Below are 27,034 nucleotides of genomic sequence, written 5' to 3' on the forward strand. Positions count from 1 at the left end.
CAGGGAAATGCTTACTTACAGGCTCTAACCAATAGTGCAAAAAAGGTATTAGGTGAACAATAGGTAAGTAAAGAAATAAAACAGTAAAAAGACAGGCTATATACAGTAGCGAGGCTATAAAAGTAGCGAGGCTACATACAGACACCGGTTAGTCAGGCTGATTGAGGCAGTATGTAGATATGGTTAAAGTGACTATGCATATATGATGAACAGAGAGTAGCAGTAGTGTAAAAGAGGGGTTGGTGGCGGGACACAACGCAGATAGCCCGGTTAGCCAATGTGCGGGAGCACTGGTTGGTCGGCCCAACTCAGGTAGTATGTACATGAATGTATAGTTAAAGTGACTATGCATATATGATAAACAGAGATTAGCAGCAGTGTAAAAAGAGGGGTTGGGGGGGGGCACACAATGCAAATAGTCCGGGGAGCCATTTGATTACCTATTTAGGAGTCTTATGGCTTGGGGGTAAAAACTGTTGAGAAGCCTTTTGGTCCTAGACTTGGCACTCCGGTACCGCTTGCCATGCGGTAGTAGAGAGAACAGTCTATGACTGGGGTGGCTGGGGTCTTTGACAATTTTTAGGGCCTTCCTCTGACACCACCTGGTGTAGAGGTCCTGGATGGCAGGAATCTTGGCCCCAGTGATGTACTGGGCCGTTCGCACTACCCTCTGTAGTGCCTTGCGGTCAGAGGCCAAGCAATTGCCGTACCAGGCAGTGATGCAACCAGTCAGGATGCTCTCGATGTTGCAGCTGTAGAACCTTTTGAGTTTCCTGAGGGAGAATAGGCTTTGTCGTGCCCTCTTCATGAATGTCTTGGTGTGTTTGGACCATTCTAGTTTGTTGTTGATGTGGACACCAAGGAACTTGAAGCTCTCAACCTGCTCCACTACAGCCCCGTCGATGAGAATGGGGGGCGTGTTCGGTCCTCCTTTTCCTGTAGTCCACAATCATCTTCTTAGTCTTGGTTACGTTGAGGGATAGGTTGTTATGCTGGCATTTCCTGTTACTACAGGAAATAGGTTCCCATAAGAAATAGTTATTTTAGATTACATTTATGTCATAGTGTCACTCTTTTGCCAAAATTCCATACATTGCTTTGACTACAATAAAAGCCAAAACATAATTATTCAACTGTGTATTGTTCCCAACTGTGTGTGTTATCCTCGTCAGTGGAGGCTGGTGACGGGAGGACAGCTCATAATAATGTCTGGAACGGAGCGAATGGAACGGCATCGAACTCATGTGTTTGATGTATTTGATACCATTCCACTTATTTCCGCTCCAGACATTACCACGAGCCCTGTCCTCCCTAATTAAGGTTCCACCATCCTCCTGTGATCCTTGTACATGTCAAAACGGAACAAAAAAAAGTTAGATATTGGGATACATTTGTAGATTACTACATTTTGGAAACCCCCTGAACAATAACATAATGCTCACTCCCAGTGGGAGGGGTAATGACCGGGAGAGAGAGAGAGAGAGAGAGAGAGAGAGAGAGAGAGAGAGAGAGAGAGAGAGAGAGGAGGGGGGAGAGAGAGAGAGAGAGAGAGAGAGAGAGAGAGAGAGAGAGAGAGAGAGAGAGAGAGAGAGAGAGAGAGGAGGGGAGAGAGAGAGAGAGAGAGAGAGAGAGAGAGAGAGAGAGAGAGAGAGAGAGAGAGAGAGAGAGAGAGAGAGGAGGGGGGAGAGAGAAAGGGGGTGGAGGTTAAGAAGGTGACTAAGACTAAGAGCATAAATACTGAACCCAAAGCACCAAAGGAGAACATCCTATCCACTGAACTTCAAGGAACAGTGATCCACTGCAAGCTTTGTTACTGTCACTGAGAGTCCCTTCATTGGCTGTCTGGCACATCATAGTATCTTCTCTATTACTTTGGGCGACTTTCATCTTACCTTGGTCTCACCATGAGATCTCACCATAGAGTTCTGGTTTTCCTAGTGTTGGCAATGTGCACTGTAGGTGGATGGTGCGTTCCCCTGAAGAAAAGCGTGTCTGTCACCTTCCCTGGAGATGTCCTTAAGAACATGACGGATTTGGAGCTGGCAGAAGTGAGTAGCGGATACATAGAGATGCATTAAATGTTCTAGCTTTTGTTTTATTTTTTAATCTATAAACAGATTTAATTTGTCCTGAAAACAAAACATACAGCCTGGGCTGTGTGTGGAGGATTGCTAAAATACATTTGGTCGAATTGTCCATTGTGTCTCAATGTCATGACTTATAATATAAACCTAAAGTCAATCAATCTAAATGGAGTCATTTCTAATTATATGCAATAATCTCAACATTTGTAATCTCATTATTTGCAATTATCAAAATTATCTATTAAATCTCGTCGCGTTCATTATTTCCTACCTCCAGAGCTACCTGAAGAGATTTGGCTACATGAACGTTCAGCACCGCAGTGGTTTCCAGTCCTTGGTGTCCAACTCCAAGGCTCTGACGAGAATGCAGAGGCAGATGGGGTTGGAGGAGACAGGGACGCTGGACAAGTCTACGGTAGCAGCCATGAAGGCACCTCGCTGTGGGGTACCCGACGTACGCTCCTACCAGACCTTTGACGGGGACCTAAAATGGGATCATCATGATGTTACATACAGGTACTGTGAAGGGGATTATGTGGCACTGGTTTAGGGTTCTAGCATTAGGGTTGCGGTAATCTCATCCACCCAGTGTGGACGAGGTTAGTGTTGCAGGTACAGTGTGCGGAGAAGTTAAAGCCAGGTGTGCACAGTGTAACAATGGCCTGGAAATACTATATGATTTACAGTAAACAGAGCAAGTAGCTAAACATGTGGCCGTTAAAGCCTCAGTTGCCTTAATAGCGATTTGCTTTTCTCTCTAGGATCCTGAACTACTCTCCAGACATGGGAGCCTCTCTGATAGACGATGCCTTCGCCAGAGCCTTCAAGGTGTGGAGCGAGGTCACCCCTCTCACCTTCACGCGACTCTTCGACGGCACCGCCGACATCATGGTGTCATTTGGAAAAGCAGGTAAAGAAGGGCTGCGGTAACTGTATGCAGCCCGGGATCCAAACTGATGCTCTTGTTTTTTCACCCATTGTTTCACTTCAGTGAAACGGCGCGTGTCAGTTTTGGATTTCAAGGCTATGCAATATGTGCCATACAATCTCTGAAAGCATCAATTAAACAGCCTCAGCCTCCCAGAACATTGACATTTTTAAAACATCCAAATTAAATCTTTATTGAAGAAACATGAAAGGAACTAACTGAACTGACCATATTGAAATACATTTGACCCCAAACCTGCATGAAATTAATGGCATTAATTCATTGCCTTGTTATTTTCCAGATCATGGAGACGGCTACCCCTTCGATGGTAAGGACGGCCTTCTGGCCCACGCCTTCCCCCCTGGTGAGGGCATACAGGGAGACGCCCACTTTGACGATGACGAAAACTGGACCCTCGGCAAAGGAGCAGGTAAGCATGGAGGTGTATAGTCAATCCTGGCTGTTTCAGTCAGTCAGTATTTCATGGAGTTAGGTCTCCCCGTAGTGTCCAGTATTTCATGGAGCTAGGTCTCCCAGTAGTTTCCAGCGTTTCATGGATATTGGTCTACCTGTAATGTCCAGTATTTAATGTAGCTAGGTCTCGCCCTAGTGTCCAGTATTTCATGATGCTAGGTCACCCTGTAGTGTCCAGTATTTCATGATGCTAGGTCTCCCCGTAGTGTCCAGTATTTCATGATGCTAGGTCTCCCCGTAGTGTCCAGTATTTCATGATGCTAGGTCACCCCGTAGTGTCCAGTATTTCATGATGCTAGGTCACCCCGTAGTGTGCATTTTAAGCATCTTATTGACTGAGATTGAACTGAACTATGTGCCTCTGTCAACATCTCCACATCATCTGTAGGATTGAAATCTTGAGCTGCAGTGAACCATCTTATTATATGTATTTAATCATGTTTGACATAGCTATTGTTCACAATTGCTCCCAATAAAAACATCACTTTTTTTGTTCTAGCTGTGAAGACTAGCTTTGGCAACGCAGAGGGTGCCCTGTGCCACTTCCCTTTCTCCTTCGAGGGCAAGGAGTACTCCACCTGCACCACAGAGGGGCGCTCTGACAACCTGCCCTGGTGTGCCACCACAGCCGACTACGGCAGAGACAAGAAATTCGGCTTCTGTCCAAGTGAACGTAAGATTGATAGTTAATACTTGAGAGGAATGATTGGTCAGAAAGTCTTTTAGACAGAGTTTGCTTTGACATGCCTCTAATTATACGTCCCCTGTCTCTCTACCTCTTTCTCTCTCTCTTTCTCTCCCTCTTTCTCTCTCTCGCTCCCTCTCTCCGTTTTCTCACACACAGTTCTGTACACATTCGACGGAAACAGCAACGGCAAAGAATGTGTGTTCCCCTTCGTGTTCCTGGGGGAGACATATGAAGGTTGCACCACGGAGGGTCGCAGTGATGGATACCGCTGGTGTTCCACCACAGACAACTTTGACAAGGATAAGAAATATGGCTTCTGTCCCAACAGAGGTGAGGGAGTATCACTGTCACCACTACCAGACCTGGGTTCAAAAAGTATTATTTTTCTTTCAAATACTTTGAATGTTTGATTGATCTTGTCTGGAGAGTCAGATGGGCGGGGTTTGCATTTTTGGGACTATTCCAATGGTTCCATTGCTCCAGGAAACCTCAATCAAGCACAGCCAGAGAACACAAATAGTATTTGAACCCAGGTCTGATTACTGTCACACATACATGAATCACTAGCCTGCCTTCAGTGACACATGTTCCCTAATAGTGTTGTGTCTGTGTTATGACAGATACGGCTGTGATTGGTGGAAACTCTGAGGGAGAGCCGTGCCAGTTCCCCTTTGTCTTCCTGGGGAAGAAGTATGACGCATGCACCAGCGAGGGACGGGGAGACGGCAGGCTGTGGTGCGCTACCACCGGCGACTTTGACGCAGACACGAAATGGGGCTTCTGCCCAGATAGGGGTGAGTGACATAGACAATGTCAGTGCACCTACCATGCTGACTCAAACTGCTGGCTCGGATCATTTACTTTCAAATTGCCCTTTCCAGCACGGTTCTTGGTATATGCATAACCAGGCTAGCGCAGTATAGCTCATCTTGGTTCAATAGTGTGGAAAATGTATATTACTGTAGGTGCACTAGCCTGGTCACAGATCTGTTGTCTCCTTCTATAGCCTGGTCCCAGATCTGTTGTCTCCTTCTATAGCCTGGTCCCAGATCTGTTGTCTACTTCTATAGCCTGGTCACAGATCTGTTGTCTACTTCTATAGCCTGGTCCCAGATCTGTTGTCTCCTTCTATAGCCTGGTCACAGATCTGTTGTCTACTTCTATAGCCTGGTCCCAGATCTGTTGTCTCCTGCTATAGCCTGGTCCCAGATCTGTTGTCTCCTTCTATAGCCTAATCCCAGATCTGTTGTCTCCTTCTTATAGCCTGGTCCCAGATCTGTTTGTGCTCGAGCCAACTCCATTACTGTAATTTTACAGCCAAACATGACATGGATTGACGGGTAGTTGGCGTGATAGCAGACTTGCACTCAGGCCATAGGTGCACACTACAACTGACTTAATGATGTGTTTCTACTCACCCTCTCCTCTCTCAGGCTACAGTCTGTTCCTGGTTGCGGCCCACGAGTTTGGTCATGCCCTGGGTCTGGACCACTCCAACATCAGAGACGCCCTCATGTATCCCATGTACAGCTACGTTGAAGACTTCTCCCTGCATGAAGATGATGTTGAGGGCATTCAGTATCTCTATGGTATGATATTATCACAATATGACATGATTACACAATATCCCTAGTCTGGTCCTAGATCTGTTTGTGCTTTCTTGACTGACAACGACCATAGGGGTTGGCAAAACAAACAGACCTTGCACCAGGCTGCAATATCATGTGAATAGCACAGAATTCACAACATACATACATACAACAACGCAGTATTTCCCTCTATCACCACAGAGACCAGTTGGTAATGGAACAACAATGACAATAGTTAAGTGTTGTTCATTTCATTCATTGCATTCCTTCCCACTATCTTCCCACCCAGGATCCAAGACAGGCCCTGACCCCACACCCCCTGGGCCCACCATCCCTACACCTGGTCCCAGCGATGAGCCTGAGCCCAACACCCCGACTACCACCACTACCAGCCCCACCACTACACACCCTGTGGACCCATCCCAGGACCCCTGTCAGATCAACAAGTTCGACACCATCACAGAGATCGATGGAGACCTGCACTTCTTCAAGGATGGGTGAGCAACCTTTTTAAAAAGAAGGTTGCTTTGCTGTCCGACAGTAGAACCTTTTTGAGGGCTTTGATGTTAAATGGGTGTTGTGCCCCTTTAAGAGAGCACAAGAGTTGTGAGATAAGGGAGAGATAACCGAAGAGAGATAGAGGATAGAGTTATGAGTTAAGGGAGAGATAACCAGAGAGAGATACAGGATAGAGTTATGGGCTACGGGAGAGATAACCGGAGAGAGATACAGGATGGAGTTATGAGCTAAGGGAGAGATAACTAGCGAGAGATACAGGATAGAGTTATGAGCTAAGGGAGAGATAACCGGAGAGAAAAACAGGATATACAATGTAAGAGTACAGGACAGAATGTAAATAAACAAGCCAAGGATTCACATATTCCTTACACTGGATTACCCTTTTACTACTAAGAACAGCTACACCACAAGGACCATCATGAACACTTTTTGGTTCATTATAGTACAATTTCTTCTGACAGTATAGCCCATTATCTTATAATGTAGAAAATAATTATACATTGTTGCTAATTTCCTAATTGTGATGTTTTTTGCTGATCCAACAGGCAATATTGGAGGCTGTCAAGCAAGACAGACGGTGGACTGAAGGGTCCGTTCTCCATGTCTGAGAGGTGGCCAGCTCTGCCAGCCGTCATTGACACGGCCTTTGAGGACCTTGTGACAAAGAAAATCTACTTCTTCTCAGGTAAACAGAATTCTGATTTTTACACACACACACACACACACACACACACACACACACACACACACACACACACACACACACACACACACACACACACACACACACACACACATTTCCCATCCACACACACACACACACAGACGACATCACTCTAAGCTTCGTCTCTGTTATCCCTCAGGCACCAGGTTCTGGGTGTATACAGGACAGAGTCTCCTGGGACCCCGCAGCATTGACAAACTGGGTCTGCCCTCTACTGTAGAGAAGGTGGAGGGAGCACTGCAGAGAGGGAAAGGCAAGGTGCTGCTCTTCAGTGGAGAGAACTACTGGAGGTGAGTCAAGTTTCAATGTCCTGTATACAAGTACAGTGAAATGCCTTTCTTGCAAGCTCTAAAACACAAAAAATGCAGTAATCAATATCAATTTAGTACTAAAAAGAACATAAGGTAGAACAAAAACCAGGAAAAAAAAAAAAAATTCAGGAAGGAGGGTGTGTTGAGATAAGGTTGTGGGTTCAAGTTCTGAAGGGATTGTCATCGTATACACATACTAGAAATGCATGCACACACTGTATTGTAAATTGCTTTGGATAAAAGTGACTGCTAAGCAGCAGAATATTGTTATATAAACTATATTATCATAACCTAGAAAATACTGATCTAAAATGTAACTAGAAGATGATCAGGATCAGAAGAGCTCAAGGAAGGGTTAAACTTATAACTATTTACTGGATCTGTAGGTCTGTGTTTTGTAATAACCAAACCAAATGTATCTGATCCTTACAGGCTGGATGTGAAGGGCCAGAATATCGACAAGGGATATCCCCGCTTCACAGACATTGTCTTCGGGGGTGTTCCCAATGATGCTCATGATGTCTTCCACTTCAAGGGTAAATATTAAATTATTAATTTACTCTGTGTGTAGACCTTTAAAAGGGGCCTTATTTTATTCTACACGAAGCAAAGAAATATTACAGCAAACTGTCAGTTTAGTTTGTACTTTCTTATCAAAGTTAGACACATTACAATCATGTTATAACTCCTCATAACGTATTGTGATTGTTTCTACTCTAGGCCACATCTACTTCTGTCGGGATCGTTTCTACTGGCGAATGAACTCTAGGAGACAGGTAGACCGTGTGGGATACGTGAAGTACGATATCCTGAAGTGCACCGACTCCTCCAACTACCGCTACTGAGCTACTTTACCCATAGAAATTGATATAGTAGAATGAGTATCCCCATTCAAGTCAGTATTCCGTGACGGTCTAAGGGGCCATCTCGGTTCTAGTATGTCTATTTCTATGGAACTGTTTCTGGGCTGAATATTTAAGAACCTTTCCAACAGGATGTTCATTCTTAGCCTGAGTCCCAGATTTGTTTGTGCTGTCTTGCCAACTTACTGCTATGCCATTCTCTGTCTCCCCTGAGGCTATAAAGGGGGATCTCTGATGTGAGAATTATGCAGATGAGTGCTTGTGGTACTGTTGGTGTATGGGGTGCCGTTTGTAAAGTTGAAACGACGCCCCACTTTGTGTGCTTTGTAAGATGGTGAAATATTGCCCCCCGCCCAGTTGATTCAGGTCAAACCAAATGATACACATGTATGGGCAATTTCCTTCTAACTGTGTGAGTAAATGGGTTCATTGTCCTCTAGTCTAGGGTCCAGAGACAGATAACCACAGCCCTGAAATAACGATTTCAGCACCAGCAGATCCGATTCACAATCTGTTGGTGCTTAAGCCTATCTGCCTGGCGCAGATATTTTTGATGAGCCATGAATTTGTATGTATATTACCCTCTGGTTTTATTTTTGTGTTCAACAATGCAATGTTGGTTTATTTGGTGTTATTTTATATTTCTGAACTGGCTCAAAAGCCATGTATTTTGCACTGGATGTCACGCAATGGTGTCTCCATCACTTTTAAGTTATTTTGTAAGTAAATCAATGTTTTGTATTAGAACTGGAAATTCAATAAACAAATAGCACTTCATTATTAGTTGTTGTCATTTTAACTATATAGCTAACTAATCATCTTGTGCAGCTGTCACCAAGCCTCTTCCTCTCTGCTGTCAACACAATGAGGTTCCGCATAATAGTTGAAGCTATGCCTGTTTTTTGTTGTTGAATGTCCACACAGCTGACAGAGCCAAACATCCAGCGTAATTAGGTGCCACTGCCACATTATAACAAATCCAAGTAAATAGATGCATTGTAACATCTAACCATAGTTATACAATCATCAAGATGCTATTTTACAATTGTAAGAAGCAGCTTGATGCAACATCGTAAGAAGCTCGATATTACACTTGATATTACTGCGCTGCTCATAGTCAAATTCTGTAATACGTCTTCCTCTGGAAACAATAATCCTATACTTTCCCCAAACATCTAAATATACTCTTAATTATATTTATTGAATATAATCGTTTAATACGATTAATTGGGGGGGGGGAAGCTGCCCTTAACACAATGAAAATGCAAGGAGCACATTTTAAAGCGGCTTCCACTTTAGCAAAACAGAGAAATAAGATCCGGTTTGTCGAACAGGAAGCGAGGAGATACTGATGGCGCCCGACTAGAATGGAGTAGCAATTATCGCGTACAACTTCTTATACTGTTTGGCGTGTCTACTAAGTCATAAACGAATTCAACTCGCAATACACGGTAAGTAAAAATCCCACAGGATCTCGTGTTATATAGATAAATTAATTACATTTTCTTCAGGAACGAGCGTTGGGCGATCTGTTTTTGCTGAGGCCCTCGAGGCCCCACGCCTTGGTAGGTTCTATAATGCCTGAATGCAAAACGAAGGCTTGGCGGAAAATGGCGGAGCAGGCAGGAGGGAGGGCAGCTAGGCTTGTTTAAATCAAAAAGAGGGGTCGTTGTTAGCTACACGCTCGACTCCAGGTGTGTTTAGCTAGAGTTGACAAAATAAAAACGACAATAATGGCTATATTTGACCTGTTATGCCACCGACCTTGTTGCATGTGTTGTGCAACCTCATGTTAGCAGTATTACATTACCAGGATCTGACTGGCTTATCCAAGAACGAACGTTAGCTGGCTAACTAACCTTGCTGTCTTCCTAGCAAAGCTGCTATTACTAGCTAATTTAGCTACTAGCTAGTAAACGTGGCTTTCACTTTGGCTATCTAAGCACACAGAAGAAGAAACCACGTCCAATGTAGTCAAGTTACAGTTAGCCATGTAGCTAACTAGCTGGATAACTACTGCATGTTAATCAGTGATATTGTTTACCTTCACACTCAAAGACCCACAGAAAGGAGTCCCGTTCAACAAAGCACCCTCACGAATGCTACTCTAGAGAAACACCTATAAACTGATATGCAATAAGCTGCAATTCTTTAAAAAAAAAGAAGGTTATTTCACACAATCAATATCCAATTAAAAGTACACTCCCTGTGAAAGAATAGGCTAATGCCAGAAGATGGATATTCGATAGACGTATTATAGTTGAAAACTGCTATCTATCATCAATATAGATGTGTCTAGTGTGACCATGACTGTCCTAAGGAAGGAAGGACTAGTGTGACCATGACTGTCCTAAGGAAGGAAGGACTAGTGTGACCATGACTGTCCTAAGGATGGAAATGGGTCAGATGGCTCGAGAGTTAAAAGCATTATGTTGACAATGCCAAGGTTGTGGGTTTGATTCCCTCACACACGGAACATGTCACCCAGTCTCTTTGGATACTGAAGTTCCCTCTGGGGAAAATGAACATTCAATTCTAAAAAGCGCTGCTATGGACCATATTATTTTCTATACTAGATGGAAGGGGAGATAGAGGTGGAGAGCAGCAGTGATGTGGGTCCGTCAGGGTCCAGGATGGAGGAGCCGTCGGAGAGCGGTATGGGCATGGAGTCCTCAGAGGCCATGTCTGCAGACAGCAGTGATGCAGCGGCCCACCATGCATCCCAACATCACAGCCAGCACCACCACGGGCACGGTCGCCACGGACACGGTCACCACGGCATTGCCCCAGAGTCAGACTGCCACGTGGGACAGAGCTCAGAGGGGGTCCTGGTATGAACAACAACACTATCTGAACTGTTCAGAATCATCCAATTTTAATGCTATGTAACATACAAGAGATACTTAATGGTACAGTGTAATAAAGTCAAAAGTAATACACTTAAAGCCTGTGTGTTTGTAATGATAATCATAGTACATTTTATAAAGCACTTTTTCAAGGATCCAATGACGTCTATGTTTGATTGTCCTGATAGGGGCTCTAGTGATTTGGTAACACTTTTATTTTGGATAGTCCCAAATAGATGGTTAGTAGATGTTCAATAACTGTCAACAACATTTCAACTAACTATCTACTAACCTTAACCCTTATCCTAACCCTAAACTTAACCCTTACCCTTATTCTCAACCTAACCCTAACTGTAACCATAACAAGCAGTTGCTTATCAACAGATAGTTTGTTGACAGTATGACCATCTGTAGAGCATCTATATGGCACTAGCCACATAAAGTGTGACCTTAAGTTTTATTTAGCCTCCATGGCCATGCCTCTCACCCGTGTTTCTGTTTCCAGGTGTTCCTACCAGAGACTAGCTCCAGTACGGATGTCACCCACCACAGGGCCACCGTCCACCTCCCAGACTCCTCCTCTGTGGCCCAGTCCACCAGCGTCTCCACTGTAACGCAGTCCATCCTGGTGTCTGGGTCAGCCCAGGTGAGGATCTCTAATATTCAAGCGCACCTTGGTTCACCCCCATAGTACCCTTCTCCCCCCAAACATTTTTTTACTGGTATACTACACTCTTTTCTTACTAGCATTGATTTAGCTAATAGCTGTGTTTCTTTTAGATTTGACTTGGATTGACATGTATAAAGTTATTTTACCTACCTTAGTTGAATGTCACTGATCGTTAGTCGCTTTGGATAGAAGGGCATGTAGCCTAGTGGTTAGAGTGTTGGGCCAGTAACCGAAAAGGTTGCTAGATCGAATCCTCAAGCTGACAAGGTATACATCTGTTGTTCTGCCCCTGAACAAGGCAGTTAACCCACTGTTCCTAGGCCATCATTGTAAATAAGATTTATTTCTTAACTGACTTGCCTAGTTAAATGAAGGTTAAAAATACATTTAAAAAACGTCATACCATATATTATATTACAGGTGATGGTTCACTCCAGCGCGGCGGTGTCTGACTCGACAGCCTCCACCTCCTCAGATCTGGGATCAGCCATAGACAAGATCATAGAGTCCACCATCGGACCCGACATCATGAACGGTGAGGGAATGAAAAACATTTTCCCCCGAAGGGAATTTGATTCCTATCAATCGTGAAAATATATAAAACATTAGACATAAACGTAACAATCAATGTCAGTACAACATACGCCATTCAGGTAATGTAATCTGTCCATCACAGTCAATATCTATGTATCATTGTTGTCCAGGTTGTATAGCAGTGACCAGTGCAGAGGACGGCCCTGCAGAGACCAGTGAGGGTCAGTATTTGATACTACAAGGATCAGATGATGGTGAGCTTTTCTCTCACAGGCTACAGGAACTAATTCCGCTTGTGTACAATAGTTACAAAAACTCTCCGCTCATTGCTAGACAATTAAAATGCTATTAATGCAACATGCTAATAAAATGTTGCTTCAAAAGTAAATTAGTTTTTTTTACATAGGCACTATAGTGTTTTAATGTTACGTGTTAGTGAGAATGCTAACAGTAACAAAATATGGCTCTTAAGTATCGAAGGGAAACGAAACATTCCAAAACTGCCTTCTGGAATCAAATACAGCTGTTAGGTTCTAAATATCAGAGTAAGAACTCGACGGACTCTTATGAAAGCATAAATCAAGTTTAATCAAAAGAAGACAAATTCACACAAGCACTGATATTTAACCCTTTCTCCTATGCTGAGTCTCCTCCTACACGTCTGAACAGCCAATGCATCTCTGTTGCTAGACAGAACCTTTCGTGATATCTGTTCTTCCTCACTTCATCTGACCTGACCTCTGCCCCAAAGTGCAACACTCCTCCCCAACTCACGGCTGTCATGGTGACTGGTACCAGACTGTGTCTCTTCTCCTTCCAGAGGATCTCTGATGGCTAACAGTAACATATCCTGACGGAATGTAAACGGTATACATTCCCCTCTTTCCCTCAGTGAAAGGAATAAGTATATTTCATGATTTCGTCATGAAGCCAACACAGCCATGGCAGGTTGAACATCATGTTTTTGTATTCTGAATAAACTATCCCTTTTAAAGATGGTATAGTGTATTTTTGAAACAAGAACACTTATCTGTACAAAATATCATTGGTTGATTGGTTTGACTTGATTCGGTACACCTGGAGCGATGGACATTCAGGAGAATGGACATTTACACAATGTAAAGATAGAAATGTATTGTGTAGATCAAATGAAGAGTTTAATTTCAAAAAGCTTTATATATATCAGGAAATGTTGGGCAAATTAGCGTTTGTTGTTTAAAGAACTTATGAAAGAGATGTTTTTTCACCATCTTATCATGGAATGGGGTTGTTCAATGACGGACAAATAATCATGTTTTGTTGCAAAACGTTATATATCCCACCTCACTCGCAGAGAAATGGGTAGTACTGCTTGATTTTACAGTCAAATGTGACAAATAACTACACTTTTAATAAAGAACTGTACAAACGATACATTTTGTGACATCAATATACACTGAGTATACAAAACATTAAGGACACCTGCTCTTTCCATGACATAGACTGACCAGGTGAATCCAGGTGAAAGCTATGATCCCTTATTGATGTCACTTGTTAAATCCACTTCAATCAGTGTAGATGAAGGGGAGGAGACAGGTTAAAGAAGGATTTTTAAGCCTTGAGACAATTGAGACATGGATTGTATATGTGTGCTATTCAGAGGTTGAATGGGTAAGACAACGATTTAAGTGGCTTTGAAAGGAGTATGGTAGTAGGGGCCAGGCGCACCAGTTTGTGTCAAGAACTGCAACGCTGCTGGGTTTTTCACGCTCAACGGTTTCCCGTGTGTATCAAGGATGGTCCACCACCCAAAGAACACCCAGCCAACTTGACATCTCTGTGGAACGTTTTCAACACCTTGTAGAGTCCATGCCCCGGCGGATTGAGTCTGTTCTGAGGGGGAAAGGGGGAGGTGCAGCTTAATATTAGGAAGGTGTCCTTAATGTTTTGTACACTCAGTGTATATATGAGATATTTTTTTAAATAAAACATTTATCAATACAGTAATATGAGATCATGTATGTAAAGTATTTACGTTTGACATGTTAGTCATTTAGTAGATGCTCTTATCTAGAGCGACTTAGTTAGTGCATTTATCTTAAGATAGCTAGGTGAAACAACCACAAATCAAGGGTTCCATATAGAAACTTATGAGAATGGTTCTTTATTTAACCTTCAAAAAGGGTTCTATAAAGCGCCAAAAAGGGTTCCGCTATAGTTACAAGCCAAAGAACCCCTATCTGATACTATTTAGAACCATTGTTTTGTGTACAGGACACGAACATTCCGTTTCAGCTAAACAATTGATATATAGCATTTTGCAACAAAACCCCATTTTAATACACATCTAAAATCTATAAAAATTAAAAATCTGAGAACAGTAGTATTTTTACGCACATGAAGGTACGCATAAGCAATTATTTCTGATCAAAAAACACAAACGTGAAGAATGTGTGTATGTCACGTTTTGAACAGAAGCTCTAAAGAAATTAATGTCATATTGGATTAGTTGAGCATCACAACTTATTTATACTTCTCTGTACAAAAATATCATTCGTTATTTGGTTTGACTTGATAATGTACACCTGGGGCAATGGACATTCAAGAGAATGGACATTTACACAATGTTCAGATAGAAATGTATTGCGTAGATCAACTATAACTGTCAGGATAGGATAGGAGATTGTATGTGCTCTATTCATTCTATTTCTATATCCAACATGCAGTTCCAGATACATCCCTGCCATTAGTGAAGGCAGCCAATCCAACATGCAGTTCCAGGCACAGCCCTGCCATTGGTTGAAGACAGCCAATCCAACATGCAGTTCCAGATACAGCCCTGCTATTGGTTGAAGGCACCCAAATCAATAGTTTCAGAAAAGGAGTCACTTCCTGACATCTGTATTCAGATAGTTGTAGTCACCTCCAAAGTTACTATTTGTCCCCTGGAAAGATAATTACTTTCCACAAAGCAGAGTTAAAACTAGAGTTATCCAGGTTTGTACTAGACCCGGACAGAGAGTTACTTTCCACAAAGCAGAGTTAAAACTAGAGTTATCCAGGTTTGTACTAGACCCGGACAGAGAGTTATTTTCCACAAAGCAGAGATACTAGAGTTATCCAGGTTTGTACTAGACCCAGACAGAGAGTTACTTTCCACAAAGCAGAGTTAAAGCTAGAGTTATCCAGGTCTGACCAGTGTGGTTTCTCCCTCTTCTATTGTAGCCCACACGTCAACCTCGGCCCTGTCCAGCCATCACCGCATCACCATCGAGGCTTTGGGAGAGGGTCCTACCTCCACCTGCCACGACCAGGGAGACATGCAGGGTATGAAATATGCAACGTATGCCAGTGGGTTGCCATGAAAGAACATTGAAACAGAGATTTCAAGTGAATGCTGTCCCTTTTTTTTCATACAATGTTTTATGACATGCAAGATAACCTGCACCGTGACCAGCCAGACCAGCCCTCTGGCAGCCACTACCCAGACCAGGACAACCAGCACTCCCACGCATCTCAGTACATGGACTGTAGCGGTGGAGACGCAGACAGACCAGACCAGGTAAGGGGCAGACACGATTTAGGTTTTTTGAGTCACGTCTGAAAACACAACCTTTTAAGTCAAGGATTTAATTCTTATTTTAGAAATCCTTCTTGTTTTATCTCCTTTATGGCTTTTCAGTTTCTTTTATTCCGTTGTTTTACGGTAAAGTGTGTAACATCTTTAAATAAAGTTTGACTATTTGATTTGACCAGACTGGAGAGTCGTCCTCCTCGTATGTAGACGACGAGGAACCTGACCAGATGAGGATCTCGTCCCGGTCTCTGTCCCGCTTCCCGGAGTACGGTGTAGTCGACAACTCTGACCAGGACCTGCGGGGGTACGTGGAGGGTAGCGGAGCCGCCGACTCCAACCCCTCGTCCCCCGGCATTCGACGACGCCACTCTCACTATGTTGTGGACTGCAGTGCGGGGACGGAGGTGTACATGGAGTGTGAAGAGGATTTGAGGCCGCAGCACTCTCAGAGCTACATTGACAGCAGCAGCAGAGCTAACCACTCCCAGAGTCACCGTACCCTACAGCAGTATGTGGAGTTTGTTGCTGCAGATTCAGAGCAGCCCGGTTGTTCCAACTACCAGGATCAGGAAGGGCAAAGGGAGGACCCAAACAAGAGCCCAGACCAGAACCAGGGCCCAGACCAGAACCAGAACCCAGACCAGCCACAGCACTCTGACCAGCAGCAGCCCCAGCACTCCCACTACATGGAGACCACCAGCAGCAGCACTGGCCCAGAGGCCTCCCCGGGCCGGTACACTGGGATAGGGGAGGGAGGCGAGGGCTCCTCCACAGACCACCACCACCCCCAGGCAGACACTGTGGGATCAGACCACCACCACCCCGAAGCAGACACTGTGGGATCAGACCACCACCACCCCGAAGCAGACACTGTGGGATCAGACCACCACCACCCCGAAGCAGACACTGTGGGATCAGACCACCACCACCCCGAAGCAGACACTGTGGGATCAGACCACCACCACCCCCAGGCAGACACTGTGGGATCAGACCACCACCCCGAAGCAGACACTGTGGGATCAGACCACCACCCCGAAGCAGACACAGCAGGCTCAGCAGAGGCTATGGAGTGCACAGAGAGCCAGCCTGGCCCTTACATCAGCAGCAGTGGGACCTACTCCTCCCGCCTGGAGCCTGACGTTGAGGGGGCCCCTGAGCCTCAGTGGTCCCCCAGTCTGGGGAGGCCTTTCAGGGGAGAGGAGGGTGGCATGGTGGGGGGGTCTAGATCTTCAGCCGTGGAGGAGGGGGGGGCTGGAAGAGGACCAGGGGTCACCGTCCCCCACACCATGGCTGAACTGGAGGAGATGATGGAGGTGGTGATCGTTCAGCAGTTCAAATGCAAGATGTGTCCCTACAAGAGCGTCTCCAAAGACACCCTCATCAACCACATGAGAGACAGGCACTTCAAACCCACAGGTACAGTAGCCCCATCCCACCTAGAGAGAACTGAGAGACAGGCACTTCAAACCCACAGGTACAGTAGCCCCATCCCATCTAGAGAGAACTGAGAGACAGGCACTTCAAACCCACAGGTACAGTAGCCCCATCCCATCTAGAGAGAACTGAGAGACAGGCACTTCAAACCCACAGGTACAGTAGCCCCATCCCATCTAGAGATAACTGAAAGACAGGCACTTCAAACCCACAGGTACAGTAGCCCCATCCCATCTAGAGAGAACTGAGAGACAGGCACTTCAAACCCACAGGTACAGTAGCCCCATCCCATCTAGAGAGAACTGAGAGACAGGCACTTCAAACCCACAGGTACAGTAGCCCCATCCCATCTAGAGAGAACTGAGAGACAGGCACTTCAAACCCACAGGTACAGTAGCCCCATCCCATCTAGAGAGAACTGAAAGACAGGCACTTCAAACCCACAGGTACAGTAGCCCCATCCCATCTAGAGAGAACTGAGAGACAGGCACTTCAAACCCACAGGTACAGTAGCCCCATCCCATCTAGGGAGAACTGAGAGACAGGCACTTCAAACCCACAGGTACAGTAGCCCCATCCCATCTAGAGAGAACTGAAAGACAGGCACTTCAAACCCACAGGTACAGTAGCCCCATCCCATCTAGAGAGAACTGAGAGACAGGCACTTCAAACCCACAGGTACAGTAGCCCCATCCCATCTAGAGAGAACTGAGAGACAGGCACTTCAAACCCACAGGTACAGTAGCCCCATCCCATCTAGAGAGAACTGAGAGACAGGCACTTCAAACCCACAGGTACAGTAGCCCCATCCCACCTAGAGAGAACTGAGAGACAGGCACTTCAAACCCACAGGTACAGTAGCCCCATCCCACCTAGAGAGAACTGAGAGACAGGCACTTCAAACCCACAGGTACAGTAGCCCCATCCCACCCAGAGAGAACTGAGAGACAGACACTTCAAACCCACAGGTACAGTAGCCCCATCCCACCCAGAGAGAACTGAGAGACAGGCACTTCAAACCCACAGGTACAGTAGCCCCATCCCATCTAGAGAGAACTGAGAGACAGGCACTTCAAACCCACAGGTACAGTAGCCCCATCCCATCTAGAGAGAACTGAGAGACAGGCACTTCAAACCCACAGGTACAGTAGCCCCATCCCATCTAGAGATAACTGAAAGACAGGCACTTCAAACCCACAGGTACAGTAGCCCCATCCCATCTAGAGAGAACTGAGAGACAGGCACTTCAAACCCACAGGTACCGTAGCCCCATCCCATCTAGCGAGAACTGAGAGACAGGCACTTCAAACCCACAGGTCAGTACATCCCATCTAGAGAGAACTGAGGGAAGAAAGACACATAAACATACAGTACAGGAGGCAGCCATCTATGAATGAATCACTAGTATTGATCTTCAGTTTAGACATCTGAGGGCAGAAACAGAATTCAAATGGAATCAAACTTTATTCATCTTCAATTGAAATAATTAGATTAAAACTATTTATCCTCAGCTGAATTAATTAGATGACAACTTTTATTTATCCCCCTGGGGAAAATAGACTAATACAACCTTTTTATCATTTACCGAACGTGCGCTCTGCCAACGAGGCCTGTATGGAATATGATCAAATAAAACGAGATAGTGCTTTATTAACTCCTAAACTGAGGTTCTGTGCTCCACTAGAAACTAAAAGGAATATGGCTAAATCAATCCCCAAAGGGAAAAATTGCATTTGATTGAGCTGATTGATGGTCCTGAATGGAATACAATGATCTGATTGGTGGTGTGCTGTGTGACTTCCAGGTGGCCCCCCTCCTAAGAAGCGTGGTCGGCCCAGGCGTAGTGATACGTTGGCCTGTCAGCAGGCTGAGGTGAAACCAGAGCCACAGCCTGAGGAGCCAGAGGACGAAGACATCGTAGATGCTGGGGCCATCGATGACTCTGAAGGTACGTTGAGATCCATGTCAAGTTTTTTTTATATATAAGCACTTGTCACAAGAAGCCGATAGCAGGTCGGTCGGTCAGCTGGACGGTCGGTCTGTTAGCCGGTCGGTCAGTCGGTCGGTCAGTTAGCCCGTTAGCCGGTCAATCGGCCGGTCAGCTGGGCAGTCGGTCGGTCAGTCAGTCGGTTGGTTACTTGGGTGTATGGGCTAGTGGTCGATTTGGGATTCACACACTCACTCTCTCCCTCTTTTCTCTCCAGAGGACAGTGACTATAACCCAGCAGATGAGGACTGTAGGGGCAGACAGCCTGCCCTGCTGAGACAACCTGCCCCTCCTCCCTGCTCCTCCACAGACCGCCCCCGACGCAGGGTGGGACGCCCCAGGAAGTTCACCTACACAGAGGGCAGCTACAACTGCAAGGGTGGGTACTACTGTAGGAACAATACACTCGCCATGCTCACATTCAACGAATAATACGCTCAGCTGTTTCTGCACGTCTTCTTAATTTTTAAGTGAAGGCTTTTCCAAAGATCACTGCAAGAAGACAGTTGTGTGCTGTTTTCATTCACTAAGCTGTTATTGAATAGGTTTCTTATGCATTAACTCTGCTCTGTATTTCCCTTGTTTCGGCTGAGTACAGAAGCTGAGGGTGCATCCAAGCAGCGTAACGGGAGTGGGGACCCTCAAGGCTCCGAGGAAGCCAGTTCCTCAGGCCTGGGAAACGGACCAGATTCCTTGGCCAATGGAAAAGCAGTGGAAGCCGGCATCAGCCAGTCAGACTCTGAGAACAAAGACCCGTCACCCAATGGGAGGCCGGAGGAGGCAGAGTTTTTCCCCAGGAAACGAGGTCGACCCTCCAAGCGGTTTCTCAGAAAGAAATACAAGAAGTACATGAAGTAAGACTCATTGTTACGGACACCTGAAGCGAGCTACTGTATCTCTGAATACCTGTATCGTACTGTCCTGTGATAGCCTGGATTTTGACATTTGACATTGTCCCTTCCAGCAACTATGGTGGTTGCGTACGGCACAGATCTGTACTGTTGGAAAGGATATTACATGATGTAGCCGCATACTGAGATCTTCTAACTAAATACCTTCACTCCCCCTACCGGTCTGTATCACCAGGTATTACACGTCTCTGAAGCCCCTTCTGAGGCCTCACAACTGTTGGATTTGTGGCTCTCGCTTCCTGTCCCAGGATGACTTGAGGTTCCACGTAGACTCTCACCAAGGAAACGACCCAGAGTGCTTCAAGTGCCTGCAGTGTAACTATCGCTGCAAACGATGGTCCTCGCTCAAGGTGAGTGGGGCCGGGGGCATACAGTCCGATCAGTCAGTCAAATGTATATAGCCTTCATTACAGCATTTATTGCAAATGAATTACACTGCTTCTTTAATCATTGAATCAGTCTTCAGTTTTTCTCTTGTATCTCAGGCCTAGTCTGTTCCCTGTACTGTCTGTAATAACCACAGTGGAATGGTGCCTGTTTTCTCTGTTGTGTTAAACAGGAACACATGTTTAACCACCAGGGGAACAAGCCCTTTAAGTGTGAGGAGTGTGACTACAGCAGTGTGTATAAGAAGGATGTCATCAGACACTCTGCAATACACAACAAGGACAAGTATGTACACACACACACACACACACACACACACAGGACGTTATCATACACTCAGCAGTACGTAACCAGGGGCAGTATGTTCTCTCCTGACACCATGTGTGTGACATTCACATGTGAGCATCATACAACTCACATCACCAGACCAAAATGGCACATAAACCTTTATTGTTTTGAGTTTTTTTTAAAGCTGGAGATCGATCGAAGCTTAATCGATTTTAATTAATCAATCAAATCATTCGATACAGTAACTTATTTTTCATCCTTTCACAGGAAAACAAAGTCTGAGTCTGTAAGTATTTTCACCTTTTTAATCTATAAAATGTTGAGTTACTATAGTTGGCCACCCTAGATAGACTTTTTCTATCCAGGTCATCCCATTTAAAAACATGTTATAAACCTAGTGACATATCTTGTTTTCATGCCATAGCAGGTTTATGAAATCTGTATAAAGGTTTTAAACCCAGTATGATATCTTGTTTTTTATGCCATAGGAGTCGTATGGTCTGTCTGTACAAGCCAGATGTATTTGTACAGGTCTGTCTGACTCTCAGCAGGTATCTAAGGTGTTGTCGTCCCTGTGTGGTCTGTCTGACTCTCAGCAGGTATCTAAGGTGTTGTCGTTCCCGTGTCCAGTGTGGTCTGTCTGACTTTCAGCAGGTATCTAAGGTGTTGTCGTTCCAGTGTGGTCTGTCTGACTCTCAGCAGGTATCTAAGGTGTTGTCGTCCCGTGTCCAGTGTGGTCTGTCTGACTCTCAGCAGGTATCTAAGGTGTTGTCGTCCCGTGTCCAGTGTGGTCTGTCTGACTCTCAGCAGGTATCTAAGGTGTTGTCGTTCCCGTGTCCAGTGTGGTCTGTCTGACTCAGCAGGTATCTAAGGTGTTGTCGTTCCCGTGACCAGTGTGGTCTGTCTGACTCTCAGCAGGTATCTAAGGTGTTGTCGTTCCCGTGTCCAGTGTGGTCTGTCTGACTCTCAGCAGGTATCTAAGGTGTTGTCAGTCCCGTGTCCAGTGTGGTCTGTCTGACTCTCAGCAGGTATCTAAGGTGTTGTCGTTCCCGTGTCCAGTGTGGTCTGTCTGACTCTCAGCAGGTATCTAAGGTGTTGTCGTTCCCGTGTCCAGTGTGGTCTGTCTGACTCTCAGCGGTTATCTAAGGTGTTGTCGTTCCCGTGTCCAGTGTGGTCTGTCTGACTCTCAGCAGGTATCTACGGTGTTGTCGTTCCCGTGTCCAGTGTGGTCTGTCTGACTCTCAGCAGGTATCTAAGGTGTTGTCGTTCCCGTGTCCAGTGTGGTCTGTCTGACTCTCAGCAGGTATCTACGGTGTTGTCGTTCCCGTGTCCAGTGTGGTCTGTCTGACTCTCAGCAGGTATCTAAGGAGTTGTCAGTCCCGTGATCAGTGTGGTCTGTCTGACTCTCAGCAGGTATCTAAGGTGTTGTCAGTCCCGTGACCAGTGTCGTCTGTCTGACTCTCAGCAGGTATCTAAGGTGTTGTCGTTCCCGTGTCCAGTGTGGTCTGTCTGACTCTCAGCAGGTATCTAAGGTGTTGTCGTTCCCGTGTCCAGTGTGGTCTGTCTGACTCTCAGCAGGTATCTAAGGTGTTGTCGTTCCCGTGTCCAGTGTGGTCTGTCTGACTCTCAGCAGGTATCTAAGGTGTTGTCGTTCCCGTGTCCAGTGTGGTCTGTCTGATTCTCAGCAGGTATCTAAGGTGTTGTCGTTCCCGTGTCCAGTGTGGTCTGTCTGACTCTCAGCAGGTATCTAAGGTGTTGTCGTTCCCGTGTCCAGTGTGGTCTGTCTGACTCTCAGCAGGTATCTAAGGTGTTGTCGTTCCAGTGTGGTCTGTCTGACTCTCAGCAGGTATCTAAGGTGTTGTCGTCCCGTGTCCAGTGTGGTCTGTCTGACTCTCAGCAGGTATCTAAGGTGTTGTCGTCCCGTGTCCAGTGTGGTCTGTCTGACTCTCAGCAGGTATCTAAGGTGTTGTCGTTCCCGTGTCCAGTGTGGTCTGTCTGACTCAGCAGGTATCTAAGGTGTTGTCAGTCCCGTGACCAGTGTGGTCTGTCTGACTCTCAGCAGGTTTCTAAGGTGTTGTCGTTCCCGTGTCCAGTGTGCCATAGAGTCTACCCCATGCAGAAGAGACTCACTCAGCACATGAAGACACACAGTGCTGAGAAACCACACATGTGTGACAAGGTAACACATCATCTGACCTTGATTAACAATTCCAATAATCCACTCAAATCAATCAGGGTTCTAGTTGTAATCTCCTGATTTTCTTTGAAATCTTTATAAATATCTGTTTGTGCTTTGACTTCCCAGTGTGGGAAGTCCTTCAAGAAGAGATATACGTTCAAGATGCATCTCCTCACACACATCCAGAGTGTTGACAACAGCAGGTCAGTACAGGATGTAGCGCCATTTTCATTGGGGCTCTTAGCAGAACACAGGGTCTCAGCAGAACACAAACATAGTCAGTCCTGTGAAACCAGGGTGGTGTTCATTACACACTGTAGCAAAACCAATTTGCACTGTGAAGTTCAGTTAGTACCTCCTGTTTCACCTGTTTCAAAATGTTTTCTCCTTACCATACACTAAACAGTGTTAATATCCTGTAACCTGTCTAATGCATGTGTCTGTCTACCAGGTTCAAGTGTGAGTTCTGTGACTATGACTGTGACAACAAGAAGCTCCTGCTCAACCACCAGCTGTCTCACGCCAACGACCGGCCCTTTAAATGTGACTACTGTAAATACTCCACCTCTAAAGAGGACTTCCTGGTCTCTCACCTGGCCATCAAACACACAGGTGAGTTCTACACCTAATCCTGACTCTTAAAACCCTATCAGTCCCGAGACCCCAGGGGGAAAAAAATAGTATTTTCTTTTATGACTTTCATTGATCTGCATGTCCAGCCTTTTATACTTAGCCTCACAATGAGGTGTTTTACCATGTTCAGGACAACCAGAGCTAGCTACCAAACAATTTGACATAAACAGTAGGGCTGACCCCAATTAGTCCACCGGTCGATTGTTTGATCGATAGGCTGTTGGTCGACCAACATTTGTATATATTATTATTATTATTGTTTTTTTCAATTTACGGCACACAAGTTTGTTTTATTCGTGTCCATCTCAGTGAACTAATCCATTGTGGAGGCTACAGGGACGGCCCATTCCAAGAAGAAGTGCATTGTGGATGCACAATGTACTTCTCTCTCCAGAACGGGCTCTCTCCCAACAATTTGTGCACGTTCATTGTTTCATAACTTATTGTGTGAATTGTTTGCTTTTGATTTTTAGTGTCTATCAATTCTCTTATTACATATATCACCAGTAGTATATTTACTGTTAATTCCTATAAAGTCTAATCTACAATGTTTGTATGGTTACGTTCATGTCTGTTAATGCATTCAATGTATTACTATTCCAGTCTTTTACCGTTCTCATTGTCGGAGATGATACGTTGTTCGCAGAGCCCACAACCTATGTTACACTTGTTGAGTAAGGACGCGCACCTGATTACGCATAGAAGTAGGCCTATAGGCTACCTAGCCTGCGTGCAAATGTTGGCATATAAATGTGCCCTGATTTTAGTATTTCTGATTGGCCTAAAGTACCACCACTAATGAGCTGTGGAGCTTCTCAAAGGAATGTTTTCTTCACCTCAAACAGCAAGCAAACAACCTTTACATCCATTGAGAATGACAATAGTTCCTCAATGTATTAGAACAATCTTTCCAGCTCTCTCTCCCTTTCGATAATCACTCAGCGTGAAAGGGGGAAAATGTTGTGCTCTGAGGCAGTGGAAACGTCATAAAATAGACCAACATAATTACTTCTTATCTTTTGCTCAAATAGCCTACAGCTGTGTCTGTCCTGAGCTCACTGGCACAGGAAACGCTGAAGGCCCAGAATATTTTATACAATGTTGTAAGTTTGCTCGTGAGAGCTTTGAGCCAGATCCAAGTTAAACAGTTGATACAATGTTTTAAGTTCATTGCAGACAGGCCATGCGCAGCCAATGTGATTTATAGGATATTTATTTTAATCGGGATGTTTTCTACCTGCAGGCTGCACTGTTTTACATTTTTTTGGCTTTATAGGCTATTTTTACATAGTTGGCAATGCAATAGAAGTTACTTTTCTCGGGTTCATCATTTTCATTTAGATTTGGATATAAATTTTGATTAACCACATGACAATGATTTTCAGATACAAAGATGTTATTATAAATTAAATGAAACTGTTCCAGGAAAATGTGCATATGTAAACCATAAATGGCAAGATAAATGGTCATTCCACATGAGAAAGGTTGCAGGCTCCTCATGTAGTCTATTACCGGCAACTTCAGGAGAGTAACGGCAGAATCTGCCAGTAGGAGCAGGAGGACAATCGGGTCAGGTTAAGTTATTTTTCTTCTGATTATCTGGCTCCCTCTTGAGTCATTTGTCTTATGTCAAGCTCAATGCATATATGGTTTATTTTCTTAACACATAGACATACCCTATGTATGGAAAAATACACGTTTTAAATTTCTACCAATCGGTTGGATCAAAAGAGCAGACGACTTTTGGTCGACCAAATCATTTTTAGTCATGGACAGCCCTAATAAACAGTTGCATTCAAATGTCAATTTTTTAAAAACACTAAAGCAAAAACTAAATAAATATGTATTCATATGAATGCTGTCAGTACAGAAATTGTTTGCTCAGTAGGAAATGAAATCCAACTACTCAGTGACAACTATGTGGAGTTTGTGACAGCAACTATGTGAGTTTATTATAGACACTATGTCCATGAGATTTCTTATGATCTTCTATGTAGAAGAACCCCTTACCGTCTAACAGCTCTGTAGCTTGTGAGCATCATGGACGTGTTTGACTCTCAGACATTTTTGTAAAAAGACATGTCGCCGGCCCCGTTCAGGCCCCTTCAGATTCCGCCCTTGGTCTCACTAACACCTCTCAAATCAAATCAAATTCATCCCCCGTTTAACTCTAGCTCATCCCCCGTTTAATCACACAGATTAATGGTACCAACCGATGCGGAAGAAATAGACCAATCCTATGGTACAAGCCACACTGTTTAAAAGGGGTTAGAAGTCCAAATTGCACCGGCGTTGCAGTGGGACTCATTTGGGTTAAACCCAACCCTAACCCTTTAAATGTGACTACTGTAAATAGTGCACCTCTAAAGAGGACTTCCTGGTCTCTCACCTGGCCATCAAACACACAGGTGAGTTACTGTAATGTCACTATGATCTTCTCCATCCCAATCAGTTTAGTTCACTAGCTATTACAAGGGTTTACCACTCAACACCTGGAGACAAACACACCCTTGTGGGGTTGGTAGCACAAGGTCAGGCTCACTCTCCACCAGTTTCCCCCCCCCCCCCCCCCGCTGGACCTGGGATTTGATCCAGCGACCCTTCGGCCAATGGTTCTCTTTAACCTCTCTAGGCTATCTGCCGCCCCTATTCAGCTATTCAAGGTGTTGAATATCTAGAAGCAGAAGGATTTAGGATCACTGCTTTAGCATATTTACCCCAATGGGTAGATCTAATGTGCCCTCCTTTCACCCTCTAGGAGAAAAGCCGTTCTCCTGTGAGATGTGCCACTTCATGACGAAGCACCGTAAGAACCTGGGTCTGCACGTCCAGTGTCGCCACCCGGAGGCGTTTGAGGAGTGGAGCGCTACGCACCCCGAGGAGCCCGTCAGGCGGAGGAGGAGACCCTTCTTCACCCAGCAACAGATAGAGGAACTCAAACAGCAACACGACGACACAGCGAGCCTACAGAATACTATAGTACGCCTGGGGAAGAGATATACTGTACTTTAAATATCTATAATGCCTCTAAATATAGAGATGAACAGGAGTTTGTGGGCTTCAGAGGGTCTTCTAAAGGAAAAAGAGTAGAAGCTAGTAACTTGGAATGAATAATATCTAATGGATAGTTTTGGATAGGGAATGTTTGACTGTTTTTCCCACCCATGTGTTAGGTAGCAGTGGATTCTGACACACTACAAGCCATGCAGACAATGCAGAACGCCTCAGTCTCCCAAGATGCAATGGGAAACACCACCATCACTTACGAACAGGGTCAGTTATTTTTCGTCTTCATTCCTCAATATTCTTCCTTCTTCTTCTTCAGTGGCCAACTGCCCCTGAGGACAGATAAACAGGCCTAAGATCTCTACCAAGCCCAATGGTAACGTTTTATAATGCATTGAGAAGCATGACACAATAATAACTAAA

At 44.9% G+C, this 27,034-nt stretch overlaps 2 protein-coding genes across 6 annotated transcripts in view; both read left to right on the forward strand.

Annotated features, from left to right (window-relative positions):
• Positions 1–1,750: 1,750 nt before the first annotated feature.
• LOC139543092 (matrix metalloproteinase-9-like) lies at positions 1,751–8,957 on the forward strand. The gene is made up of 13 exons (XM_071349249.1): positions 1,751–2,048; positions 2,362–2,600; positions 2,846–2,994; positions 3,314–3,442; positions 3,986–4,159; positions 4,331–4,504; positions 4,795–4,968; positions 5,608–5,763; positions 6,053–6,260; positions 6,828–6,967; positions 7,146–7,296; positions 7,750–7,853; positions 8,038–8,957. The coding sequence occupies exons 1-13, from the start codon at positions 1,905–1,907 to the stop codon at positions 8,160–8,162; spliced, it is 2,067 nt and encodes a 688-aa protein (XP_071205350.1). The 5' UTR covers positions 1,751–1,904; the 3' UTR covers positions 8,163–8,957.
• Positions 8,958–9,467: 510 nt separating this feature from the next.
• The window catches only part of LOC139543091 (zinc finger protein 335-like), a 29,237-nt gene continuing 11,670 nt past the window's right edge, over positions 9,468–27,034 (forward strand). Inside the window, exons 1-19 of one of the 5 annotated variants that reach the window (XM_071349244.1) lie at positions 9,468–9,631; positions 10,757–11,011; positions 11,532–11,672; positions 12,117–12,231; positions 12,401–12,484; positions 15,435–15,536; positions 15,647–15,771; positions 15,966–17,202; positions 19,025–19,168; positions 19,425–19,586; positions 19,806–20,061; positions 20,294–20,468; positions 20,678–20,790; positions 21,061–21,079; positions 22,853–22,972; positions 23,099–23,175; positions 23,424–23,584; positions 26,364–26,584; positions 26,779–26,878. In XM_071349244.1, coding sequence (XP_071205345.1) covers positions 10,757–11,011; positions 11,532–11,672; positions 12,117–12,231; positions 12,401–12,484; positions 15,435–15,536; positions 15,647–15,771; positions 15,966–17,202; positions 19,025–19,168; positions 19,425–19,586; positions 19,806–20,061; positions 20,294–20,468; positions 20,678–20,790; positions 21,061–21,079; positions 22,853–22,972; positions 23,099–23,175; positions 23,424–23,584; positions 26,364–26,584; positions 26,779–26,878 — 3,607 coding nt within the window. In that variant the 5' untranslated portion in view covers positions 9,468–9,631. Of the gene's footprint in view, positions 9,632–9,768; positions 9,875–10,756; positions 11,012–11,531; positions 11,673–12,116; positions 12,232–12,400; positions 12,485–12,581; positions 15,334–15,434; positions 15,537–15,646; positions 15,772–15,965; positions 17,203–19,024; positions 19,169–19,424; positions 19,587–19,805; positions 20,062–20,293; positions 20,469–20,677; positions 20,791–21,060; positions 21,080–22,852; positions 22,973–23,098; positions 23,176–23,423; positions 23,585–26,363; positions 26,585–26,778; positions 26,879–27,034 lie in introns of those variants that run through there. The other 4 variants (XM_071349246.1, XM_071349247.1, XM_071349245.1 and 1 more) reach the window with 4 other exon arrangements.

This window comes from Salvelinus alpinus, chromosome 17 (genome assembly GCF_045679555.1).
Source record: "Salvelinus alpinus chromosome 17, SLU_Salpinus.1, whole genome shotgun sequence".
Taxonomy (NCBI): domain Eukaryota; kingdom Metazoa; phylum Chordata; class Actinopteri; order Salmoniformes; family Salmonidae; genus Salvelinus; species Salvelinus alpinus.